The sequence below is a fragment of the Triturus cristatus genome, chromosome 8, assembly GCF_964204655.1.
Source record: "Triturus cristatus chromosome 8, aTriCri1.1, whole genome shotgun sequence".
NCBI classification, from domain to species: Eukaryota; Metazoa; Chordata; class Amphibia; order Caudata; family Salamandridae; genus Triturus; species Triturus cristatus.
Genome location: NC_140591.1, coordinates 248,862,411 through 248,874,700, shown reverse-complemented (window position 1 = coordinate 248,874,700; position 12,290 = coordinate 248,862,411). Strand labels below are relative to the sequence as shown.

The following is a 12,290-nucleotide window of genomic DNA, read 5'->3' as shown; positions in this document are numbered from 1 at the left end:
TGGGGGGGAGTCACAATCCAATAAAGGTAAAGGAAAAAAGAAACCTTGGTGTTATCTCTGTAAACAGAAGACACATTGAGGAAAATCCTCCTACCACCACTGCCCTTAAGGCAACTGCGCCCCCTAGCACAAGTACAGGTGGTGGTACAGGGAACAAGGGATTAGTAAGGTTAACCTTGTGCTCTGAGATGGGTTCTGGCCTAGTCGGAACTCCAGCTCAGGCTGTGCTAGTCTGTGATGGTGGAATGGATCTTGCCACCTTATTTGTCAGTCCCAGTAACCTGGGCAAATTGATTAATGGTAAGGAGGCCATGGCATACAGGGACACAGGTGCAAGTGTCACTATGGTGACAGAGAATTTTGTGGGTACTGACCAAATCATACTTGGAGAAAAGTACCAAGTGACCAATGCTAACAATGTCAGGACTGATCATTCCTTGGCAGTTGTTAATTTCAGCGGGGGAGGGGTAACTGGTCCTAAGAAAGTTGTCGACATGGAGTCTGCGGGTTAGGGTGCGGTGTAAGACTGTGACAAAGACAGCGGAGAGGTCCAGCAGAATGAGGGCCACATTCTCTCCTCTGTCGAGGAGGGAGCGGATGTCATCTGTCGAGGCAATGAGAGCGGTCTTTGTTCTGTGGTTCTTCCTGCAGCCTGATTGGGAGAAGTCGAGAATGTTGTTCTAGTCTATGAAAGAGGCAAATTGGCTGTTGGCGGCTTTTTCAATGACTTTCGCTGGATAGGGAGGTAGGGAGATCGGTCTGAAGTTCTTGAGGTCGGTGGGGTCCGCCAAGGGTTTTTTTAGGAGAGGGTTGATCTCGGCGTGTTTCCAGTCATCGGGAAAGGAGGCGGTCTCGAAGGATCGGTTGATGATTCTTTGTAGCTCGGTGGCGATGATGTCTGCGGCTCTGTGGTAGATGTGGTGGGGCAGGTTTTCGAGGGGGCTCCAGAGTGGGTGGTCCTCATGGGCTTTCGGGTGTCTCCGATGCTGAGGGCCGTCCAGCTGTCCAGTGTCGGCTGTGTGGTGCAAGATGCGGTATGTGTGGGTTTCTCATGGATCTTGTTGTTGTCGGAGATGTCATGGTTGGTCTTGATTTTGTGATGGAAGAAGGCGCTGACTTTGTAGCAGAGGTGCTGGGAATGTGAGATGTCGGTGGACTCACTGTTGGGTTGGGTGAACTCTTTGATGATCCTGAAGAGATCCTTGCTGTTGTGTGCATGGGCGGAGATTCTGTCCTGGAGTACTTTCTTCCTAGAGTGTCTGATGAGTTTGTGGTGGGCAGTGGTGGCTGTTTTGTAGTTCTCGAGGTTCGCTGGGGTTTTGGAGTTCCTCCATAGTTTTTTGAGACGTCTGTAGGTTCGTCTGGATTCCTGAAGGTCGATGGAGAGTCAGCTGGCCTTCTTGGCGTGAGGGTTGGAGGATTTCCTGAGGGGGGGGGGACGGTCTTGGCGCAGTCGGTGAACCATTTGTGTAGAGTACGGGCTGCGGTGGTGGGTTCGTTGTCTGAGGCGGTGATAGCGGAGCCGTTGAGGGTGGCGGTGAGCTGCTTGTCGGAGAACTGGTTCTAGTTTGTGCATTGGAGCTGGGGTGGGCGTCTGCGGGGGATATTCGCTCTGTAGGTGAAGTGGACCCAGCAGCGGTCCGTCCATGGGAGTTCAGAGGTGTGGCTGAAGGAGATGGAGTTTCCTTCTGATAAGAGAGGGTCGAGGGTGTGTCCTGCTGAGTGCGTTGGTCCTGGTATGATCTGATTGAGCGAAAACAACAGTTGATGGACAGAATGCAGAACAATGTCATACATTCACCCCAGTACAGAGATCTGGGCCTATATCCATCATTTTTTTGCTCACCATGCCGTTCCAGTTTGAACCCAGCCATATGCAAATCAGTCTTGACCCTGTGCCTCATGGGAACAGTCCAGCCCGAACTGTCAAGCCAGGTCCTCCCTGGACTGGAAACCAGCATCCTAGGACCGGTTGCAGGGTTTCACCCCTCTTCAGCCAGGATAGCTTGATTCCAGTGGCATGGAGAGCACGGGACCCACGTCTGGGCATACCCTTCCCACTCGGGGTGACAAATGCAAAAACAACAGTTGATGGACAGAATGCAGAACAATGTCATACATTCACCCCAGAACAGAGATCTGGGCCTAAATCCATAGTTTTTTTGCTCACCATACCGTTGCAGTTTGAACCCAGCCATATGCAAATCAGTCTTGACCCTGTGCCTCATGGGAACAGTCCAGCCCGAACTACCAGGCCAGGTCCTCCCTGGACCAGAAACAAGCATCCTAGTACCGGTTTCGGGGTTTCACCCCTCTTCAGCCAGGATAGCTTGATTTCAGTGGCATGGAGAGCACGGGACCCACGTCTGGGCATACCCTTCCCACTCGGGGTGACAAATGCAAAAACAACAGTTGATGGACAGAATGCAGAACAATGTCATACATTCACCCTAGTACAGAGATCTGGGCCTAAATCCATTGTTTTATTGCTCATCATGCTGCTCCAGTTTGACCCTGTGCCTCATGGGAACAGTCCAGCCCAAACTGCCAAGCCAGGTCCTCCCTGGGCTGGAAACAAGCATCCTAGGACCGGTTTGTTTGTTGCAACACTTTTCACCCTAAGTGGGATGGGTATGCCCAGATGTGGGTCCCTTGCTCACTGTGCCACTGGATTCCAGCTAGCCTGACTGAAGAAGGGTGACATACCCTGAAACCGGTCCCAGGATGCTGGTTTCCGGTCAGGAAGGACCTGGCCTGGCAGTTCGGTCTGGACTGTTCCCATGGAGCACAGGTCAGGACTGATTTGCATATGGCTGGGTCTAAACTGGGGTGGCATAGTGGGCAAAAGAACGATGGATTTAACCCAGATCTTTTGACTTGGGGAGAATGTTTGCATTGTCAGCATTCTGTCCCTCTTTTGTTTGTTGTAACACTTTTCACCCTAAGTGGGATGGGTATGCCCAGACGTGGGTACCTTGCCCACTGTGCCACTGGATTCAAGCTAGCCTGGCTGAAGAAGGGTGACTACCCTGAAACCAGTCCCTGGATGATTTTTTCTGGTCCAGGGAGAACCTGGCCTGGCAGTTCGGTCTGGACTGTTCCCATGGGGCAGAGGGTCAGGACTGATTTGCATATGGGTGGGTCCAAACTGGGGTGGCATAGTGGGCAAAAGAAGGATGGATTTAACCCAGATCTTTTGACTGGGGAAGAATGTTTGCATTGTCAGCATTCCGTCCATCTTTTGTTTGTTGTAACACATGATCTGATTGAGTCCAATGACATGGGGGTTTTCCAGGAGGGAGATGGAGTAGGGGTCTTGGTGGCTGTCGAGTTGGAAGTTGAGGTCTCCGAGCAAAATGTAGTCGGTGGAGGTGATTGCATACAGGGTGATTCCAATGAGACCACCACGCTCCAAAATCCTAATGGACCTCACCATTTGTTCTTTTCAGAGAGACTCATACATATAAAAGCACATCTGCAAAATTGCATTGTTCAGTGCATTTGATTACTTTTATGAAGGAACCCATAAAATCAGTGCAAATACCATAATACAAACACATTCACATGTATTATATATTTGAAAGCAGTATGTAGTGTTTACCCCGCAGTCTTTACCCTGCATGGTCTTTACCCCACAGCTTTTACCACTCAGGTAAGTAACATGTAGGTCAATCAATCAATCAGTATTTCTAGAGCTGTCACCCCTGGGTTATCTGAGTGCTGGAATGTGAGGTATCTGTCGATAAGCCAAGTCTTGAGGAAACAGCGGGTAGAGGGAAGAAACAAACAGAAAAGGCAAAACAGAGGGCAGAAAAATGAGCAAGCAGAAAAGCTAAAACAGAAAAACGAGTAGAAAAGGCAAAACAGAGTGCAATAAAACCAGCAGAAAAGGCTAAACAAAGCAGGAGAGGGAAAAACAGAGGGCAGACAAACTAGCAGAAAAGGGAAACACAGAGGGCAGAAAAAGGCAAAATAGAGGGCAGAAAAATGAGCAGAAAAGACAAAACAGAAACCAGATAAACCAGCAGAAAAAGGCAAAACAGAAGGCAAAGAAAATCATCAGAAAAGGTGAAAAGGAGCAAGAAACGAGTAGAGACATAAACAGAGGGCAGCATGTAGACAGGCAGCAGAGGGTAACGGACTGTGAGCAAGCTGGACAGGAGAGCTGGTGCAGGGAGAGCTGGCATGAGCACCTGCTCAATGGGGTTGCACTGCGACCTCCATTAAATAGGTTCTGGGGGAGGACGGGGCATTTGGTGGTGGGAGGAGGGAACCTGCGGGAAAAACACGAGCAGAAACAGGCAAAACAGAGCAGAAAAATTAGCAGAAAAGGCAAACTAGCGGGCAGAAAAACAAGCATATGCAAAACAGAGCAGAAGATGGCAAAACAGAGGGCAGAAAAACAAGCGGAAAAAGCAAAACAGGGGGCAGAAAAACAAGCGGAAAAGGCAAAACAGAGCAGCGGAAGGCAAACTAAAGGTCAGAAAAACAATCAGAAAAGGCAAAACTGAGGATAGAAAAATGAGAAGAAAGGGCAAAACAGAGGGCAGAAAATGCAAAACAGAGCATAAAACGAGCAAGGGAGGCACAAACAGAGGGTAGCAGGTAGACAGGCAGCAGCTGGTAGTGGAGTGCCGGCAAGCTGGACAGGAGAACTATCGCAGGGGGAGCTGGCACGAGGACTTGCTCAATGGGGCCACGCTGTAGCCTCCATTAAGTAGGTTCTAGAGGGATGGTTGGCACTAGGTGACAGGAGGAGGGAAATGGAGGGAGGAGGGAGACAGTGGGAAGAGGGAAGAAATGAGAAGAACAAGAAAAACAGAGGGCAGAAAAATGAGCAGCAAAGGCAAAACAGAGGGCAGAAAAACAAGCAGGAAAGACAAAACAGAGCAGAAGAAGGAAATACAGAGGGCAGAAAAACTAGCAGGAAAGATAAAACAGAGAACGGAAAACAAACTGAAAAGGCAAAACTGAGCAGAAGAGGGGAAAACAAAAGGCAGAAAAATTAGCAGAAAAGGAAAAATAGAGGGCGGAAAAAAAGAAGAAAAGGCAAAACACAGGGCAAAAAAACAAGCAGAAAAGGCAAAACAGCTCAAGAAACAAGCAGAGGAGGCACAAACAGGGGGCAGCAGGAAGACAGACAGCAGAGGGTAGCGGACTGCGGGCAAGCTAGCCAAGAGAACTGTCACAGGGGGAGCTGACATGAGGACCTTCTCTTTGACTTCGTCACTTCTGCAGGTAAGTGTCTTCATTGCTTTTTTTTACCTTTAGCCTGCATCCTTTATCACACAATACTTTCTTCTGAAGGTAATCTTATTTTAAATAACATTATTTTAATGTTATTTTAAAAAAGGATTAAAGTGCAGATAGAGGTAGAGGAGAGTAAGAGTGATTTTAGGGTTAAGGAATGGGTAGATTTAATTCAGGTAAGGGTGAGTTTAGAGTTACGGGTGGGTAGAGATAAAGGGAGGTAAGAGTGATTTTAGGGTTAAGCGGTGGGTGAAAGTAATGGGAGAGAAGAGTGATTTTAGGGATGGGTTGGGATAATAAGAGTAAGGTTAATTTTAAAGGGTGGGAAGAGGCAAATGGGGGTAAGGGTGATTTTAGCGTCAAAGGCGGAGTAGATGTAATGGAGGGAAGGAGGGTTTTAGGGTTAAGGGATGGGTAGAGGTAAAGGGAGGTAAGGTGATTTTAAGGTAAAGGGGTTTGAAGAGGTAAATGGGGTAAGGTTGATTTTAGTGTTAAATGGTGGGTAGATATAAAGGGAGGGAAGGGTGATTTTAGGGTTAAGAGTTAGGTAGAAGTAATGGGGGTAATGGTGAATTTAGGAAAGGGGTGAGTACATATAAAGGGAGGGAAGGATGATTTTAGGGTTAAGGGAAGGGTAGAGGTAGAGGGTTAAGGTTGGTTAGGGTTCAGGGGCAGGTACAGGTAAAGGGAGGTAAGGGGTAATTTCCCAAAGAAAGAAAAATGAATGCCAGTTAAAAAAAACTATTTTAAGTTAACAAAACCACAGAAGTTCACCAGTTATAGTTATCTCAAGAAAATATAACTCATGCCTCAAAGTACTTATAACCCACTCCTAATCTAAAATGATTTTATCATGTTTTGAAAAAAGAATGGTATGAAACGTTCAAAGTAAATATAATACCTGCGGCATAATCAACATTTCCACAGCCGAAGTTGTGCCTCACCAAGTAAGAACAACAGGAAATCCACATTTCTAATTACTATTTAACTTTATGTATAATAATTTCACAATTATTGTTTGCAGTTCCTGTGATAGTTTTTAAAAGCGAAATTCAAAATAATTTTATTGAAATTTGACATAAGTAAATGGCACAATTATGTATTACATCAGGAGTACCTTTTCCCTTTTGAGGCGAAAATTCTGAATTATTAATATTTAATGCATAATCAGATAAACTAAACAAACCTGGGATTTGCAGTGATATTACCAAATATGTTTGTTTTACAGGTCTTATTTGCTTTTTAGAGCTTTTCATTTGTTTTATCGACAAAGGGTTTGATTCTTCAAGTGTCCCTATAGAGCTACAATTGATTAAGGTGGATATGTCGGCCCAGGAAGAAAGACTGTATATGCATGATTAGAGGAGGGGGTTACATTATCAGTTTGAGTCAATACAGGCTCACACTCTACTAGCGTTTCTGAGTTGAAAGGAAATAAATGATCAGTTTGTGACCTAAATGTTCCTGCTACCTTGTTGGTCTGAGTAAGGAGTCTGAATAGACTTGGGTTTTTATCAGACTCCATCAAAGGGGACAGTATAGAAGGGAGGTTCGCCAGCTTATTGATTATGGGACAGCAGTTACAAGATCCTGGACACTGGCGGTAGGGTACATTTGGTTTGGACAGAAAAATGCCAATTTTCAAAAAAATTCAAAATAGTAACTTAAAATCTGACCTTACTATTAAAGAGGATTTTAAATTACAACTCATTCGACTGGAAGAAACATTTCTCTATCTGTTTCCAATCTGAAATCAATGTAATAAAGAAACCCAGTGTTGGTCAATGAGAGGAATAGGCCTTTCAACAGTGAAAAATTATTTTAGAAGTTTTGACTGCCAGGACATGTAAAACTTAAACACACGTGTCCTAATTTTTTTAAAAAGTCTTTAGAACCTACCTTAGGGGTGACTTTTAAGTATTAAAAAGGAAGGTTTATTTTGCCAGGTCAAAATGGAAGTCTAAAGCTGCTCTACAGGCTGCAGTGGAAGGCCTGAGCTTTGTTTTTCAGTGCTACTTTAATGGGTGGTATCATGAGTGCTGCATCACATAGTGGCATTTAAATTACAGGCGCTTGGTACATGTGATACCATTTACTAGGGACTTACAAGTAAATTAAATATGTCAATTGTATGTATGCCAATTTTTACCATGTTTAAGGGAGGGCACGCAAGCACTTTAACTCTGGTTAGCAGGGGTAAAGGGCAGAATTTCAATGCCAACAAAAAGTAGATCAGCAAAACAGTGAGTGAAGACAAAAAGTTTGGGGGGATAGCACACCAAAGATGTTAGGTCTAACAAACTCTCCCAACCATTTCTCAGGATGAACTAGAAAAGAATGTGTAGGGTGTGGATATGTTTTTCTATATAGTAAATGTTTGGAGTTTGACAGTACCACATAGGCACGCTAATTGTATTTGCAGAGAGAAATTATGTTTATTTTCATTTGGATTTCTTTAAGCAATTACAGGCCTGAATTTTAAAATGACCTAATGATAAATGTCGTCTTTGCTATGTGACACATGAACATTTTATTTTTAGGAAAGCTTGACTTTTGATGTTGTTGAAAGCAATGTCTTGTCTTGTACTTTCCCATATGAAGACATGTTTTATTTTATTTTAACTATTGTGGGATGTTGTTTTACTGAATGGCACATTCAAGAGACACCTGCAGTGTGCTGACTAGTCTATGTATCTTTTCTCGTTATAGACAGTGTAAATTGAAGGACTCAGAAAGAAGTTGTATTATGCTGAATCTTGACCACGTATTCAGTATGTAATTTTATCATTTTGCTTTAACCTAATCGGATAGTCTTTTGAAGAATTGTGTAAACTGTGTAAAATGTTACATTTTGTTTGCCATTAGAGTAGAGTAGGACAGAAAAGAATGGAAGGTTTTTAGAGTGCTCTCGCAGAGAGATCTGACTTATACTTAATCCTTCCTTTTGAGGCAACCCCATGCTTGTTCGTTCTCTGCTTCCTAAGATTCGATTTAATTGAATTACATATTAATTTAAGTACACACATTCTAATTATAATTTGCTGTTAACCTGATTTTGATATATCTAAACTATTTGCTTTTAGTAAACCTTCATACTAAAATATGCTACACTTTTTTTGTGGAGCCTAATGTGTTTCACATTGTATTCAATGTATTGATTTGTTGACCAGACTCAGCTGTGGAACACCAAAATCCTTAGGAGATAACACAGCTCCTGGTCCATCCAGAGAATAGCTTTATGGTTCTCGAATGTGTCATACCGAAAAGGTGCTTACAGGTGGGCCATGTGACAAAAAAATAGGTACATGGGTCTGCATCAACAGGGGAAGGGGAATAACATCATGGACAGATGGTAAGGTAAGTACTTAGGGCCGGATTTAGATCTCGAAGGACGGGTTACTCTATCACAACGGTGACAGATATCCCATCTGCTGAAATATAAACTCCATTATATCCTGTGAGATTTATTTTTCAGCGGACGGGATATCTGTCACCTTTGTGATGGAGTAACCTATCCGCCGAGAACTAAATCAGGCCCAAAGTACCCCCGAGGAGGCGATAAAACACCCGCGGACGGGTGGCATGCTTCTCCATGGAAGTCCAGTGGTAGAGAATCAGGCATGCATAAGGGTTACAGCTTGTCATGCAGTTTTCATCTCATGCCATTCATTTGCAACAACCACTTTATGCAAATGTGTTGTGCACTCAAACTTTGCTTTGTTTTCTCAGATATGACTCAAAAAGCATTGGTGAAAACCACCCTCGCTTTTGACAACTTCCCTTGTACAATTCTGGTTGTGTCTATGTGCATCTGGAATTGTAGAGTAGTTTGTGATCTTTTGTTCACCATCAGTGTATATAGAGCCTGTGGTGCCTGCTCCCACGTGCGCTTTTTGCCCCCTGTGCAATAGCTGTTGTTGTTGCAGCAGCAGGAAGCAGCAGATCATGTGTGGTGACTGAGCGATTATGCATTCCTAGCTGTAATCTCTAGAATTAAAGGATGCAACATGTTGCCCAAGAATACTAAAAGTCCTATTTTTTTCCTATTTTAACTTCGAAAGCCTGCTCTGTAGTGGCCAGCTTTGTAAAATATGTGCAACATTGTCCTACATATTGGCACTGCATATTAAACTAAAACTACGCATACATTTTACACAAGCAAAGTGTCAGTGCTCAATGCATAGTATTTTAAAGTGGTTCTAAAAATCCACTGTCCTATTTAACAAAATGCACGTCTAGCTGTGCACTCATTATTGGATTACATCAGTGCTCTGAAAATACGTGACTCACTTTCAGATACATGTGTACAGCTGTATAAAGCGGGTATACTCTGGAGAGGAACCAATCGCCCTTTAGATCTGATAGCATGGGGACGCACTGGCTCGTGCTCCTGGCTCTGTCACATTGGGGCTACACATCATGTTTACCATTGAGAAGAGAAGTCAAGAGCATCAGTCGACAAGACCTGTCCTTCGCAGAGGTAGGTACAGGTCCTGTTTTATAGCGCTGTGCCTGCAGTTTGTGCGCTAGATATGCCCATTGTGTGTTTAGAGCTTGGTGGTAATCATTTTCTTCGAGAATTGTTCTGGCATGAGTAATTATAAATCCTGACATAATGACCAGGAAAGGAGCCAAGGGCCATTTTTAACGTTTTCAGGCTTTTGTTTAGCTGAAGAGTAGGTGGGTGAGGATGTGGTGCAGCGGCCAGAACAGATAACTCGTCATATTAGCTGTGCATTTGAATACGAGGTCAGATGTGAGGCTATTGATGTTTGTTATTTTACGAAGGAGAATGGAAGTACCTCTCTTTGACTGCAAACTAGGAGAATGTTTTTTATGTGAACTGTTTGACAATCTTGCTGGGGTACTGGGAGTATGAAAGGAAAGGCTACATAGGATATCATGCACACATAGCCACATTTAAATACCTGTAAATGATCTGTGCGCATATTTCACTATGTATAAACAGTTAGTAAAGCATAAATGAAGCACATTTCAATTCTGAAGTTTGATTAGAACAGAGATTTTGGGGCAGATTTATGTTTCCTGGCGCATCCCTGCAAATCAGCAGGGATGCGCCAGGAAAGATGCGTCACGCAAGTTTACCCTTGCCCACCACAGATGCGCCACATTTACAATGCAGCGCATCGTGGCTCAAGGATAAACAGATGCGTGACGCATCTAATGGCGTAAGGGCGGCGCATTGCTGGAGATGTGTTGCAAGCACGACGCAACTCCAGCAATGTTTAGGGGCTGCCCATACCTTACATGCTGCGTCATGCCTTACGCCTGCTTCAAGCAGGCGCACGGTTTTGACGCAGTAGCGTCGGAAAAGTGACTGAGTGAAATCATGTAGATTTCACTGCATCACTTTTCCGAGGCTTTTTTCGCTGGAACGCCCACCCTGCATACATTAAACCTGACGCAGGTTTAATGTGGCGCAGGGCTTTACACCGTGACGCATCTCCATAGATGCGTCACAATGCAAATAGGGCGCAATGTGGCGCAGGGTTTACGCCGCCGCTGCATCACAAAAGTGGCGCAACGGCGGCGTAAAAGTGGCGCAAGTCTAACATAAATCTGCCCCATGATTTGGATCAAAAGAAATCAGGGTATCCTACTTTGTGAAGCGCACATGATACATATTCCCTGAAACCCGTTCTCTACACAGTATAGTTTGTGCACTCTACAGTTTTACACATAAAACTAGGAGTCTGAGCAGATTTTGTAGGCATTTCAATGGATATTGGGCTGTTTGTAAATGGCAGTGCGCCATCATACCGTGCTTTAGTAATATATTTGTGACAGTGGGCTCGATACTGCAACACTGATACCACCCCCACCACTCTCCCGCTGAACAGGCTACAATCCTTTGCTACAATCCTTTGCGTGACAGATTTTCCACAGTCCGTATTACTTCCAGTGGTGCTGAAAAATTGTTCCAGCAACACTGGGGGGAAGGAATTTCCTGATAGGTATTACCCACAATACCCAGATAGAATTGTAAAGAAACTGTTCTGATAATCTTAAAATTGGTCATCAAGCGTAGAGCAAAAAAATGACTCTATTCCCATCTCTACAATCATCAACAACGGATGTTCTAGGATGTTGCTCTGTTTGATAATGTCAGCTGGGGTTTGGAGATATATTGTGACACAATTCACCTGAGCCCCTAATACCAGACTAGAGATGTCTGCAATATTGTCCAGACATGTTCTAAATCAAGGTTTTTTTAGGTGATGAGTAGGCATTCTCTAAATTCATGTAGTATGCTGAAATATCAAAATAAGAGCTTATTTCATTGAAATTGCTTGCCTACTTTCTACTGGCCATGCCTTGAAATGCACTGATTAGCTTGTGATTGAAAGCAGCGCCATGCACCATTGTCAAGCAAATAGAGGCCATATTTATAAAATGTTTTATGTCACCCTTGCACCACGCAAGGGGACGCAGGACAACACAAAACCCAGAATGAGATTTAATAAGCCACGCAAGGCCACCTTGCCTGGCTTGCTAAATCTAGAGACACACAAGGCAACACAAGGTGCTGCCTTGCATTACACTGTCCCAGGGAGGCGTTCCATGGGTGGAGCATGTGTATTCCCACACATCCAATCATGGACTTTGGAGCATTCCTAGATTTATCATGAGAGCTAGACCTGGGAATGGGTTAAAATGCTACGCCTTCCCAGGGGAGGCATAATGAAGAGAAATATGTTTTACCTCTTTCTACGTGTGCTGCATTATGAGAAAGAGGAAAAAGCCTCAGATTATTCTTTTTGTGCAGGAAGGTATTCCTTCCTGCACAAAAACAATCCTGCCTGCAATGTCACGGTGCAAGGGTGGCCGCATTGGTACCAGGCAGCCAAAAAGGTGCTAGGGCAAGGAGAGAGCAGCAATGCATCATATCTTTATAGATATGGTGCATTCCTGCCCTTTCACGCAGCACATGAAGGTGTCCTGCTGCGTTGCGCTGCGTGAAAAATATATAAATATGGCCCTGCATGCCTGTAGACTGACAGCTGTGTAGAGTGCATTTC

General features: G+C 44.3%; 1 protein-coding gene across 1 annotated transcript in view; it reads left to right on the top strand.

Moving 5' to 3' along the window:
• The first annotated feature begins 9,616 nt into the window (after nt 1-9,616).
• LOC146801920 (collagenase 3-like) overlaps nt 9,617-12,290 on the top strand; it is a 186,620-nt gene continuing 183,946 nt past the window's right edge. The window contains exon 1 of the mRNA XM_085624067.1: nt 9,617-9,730. Within this exon, the coding sequence (XP_085480193.1) occupies nt 9,617-9,730 (114 nt within the window). The remainder of the gene's footprint in view (nt 9,731-12,290) is intronic.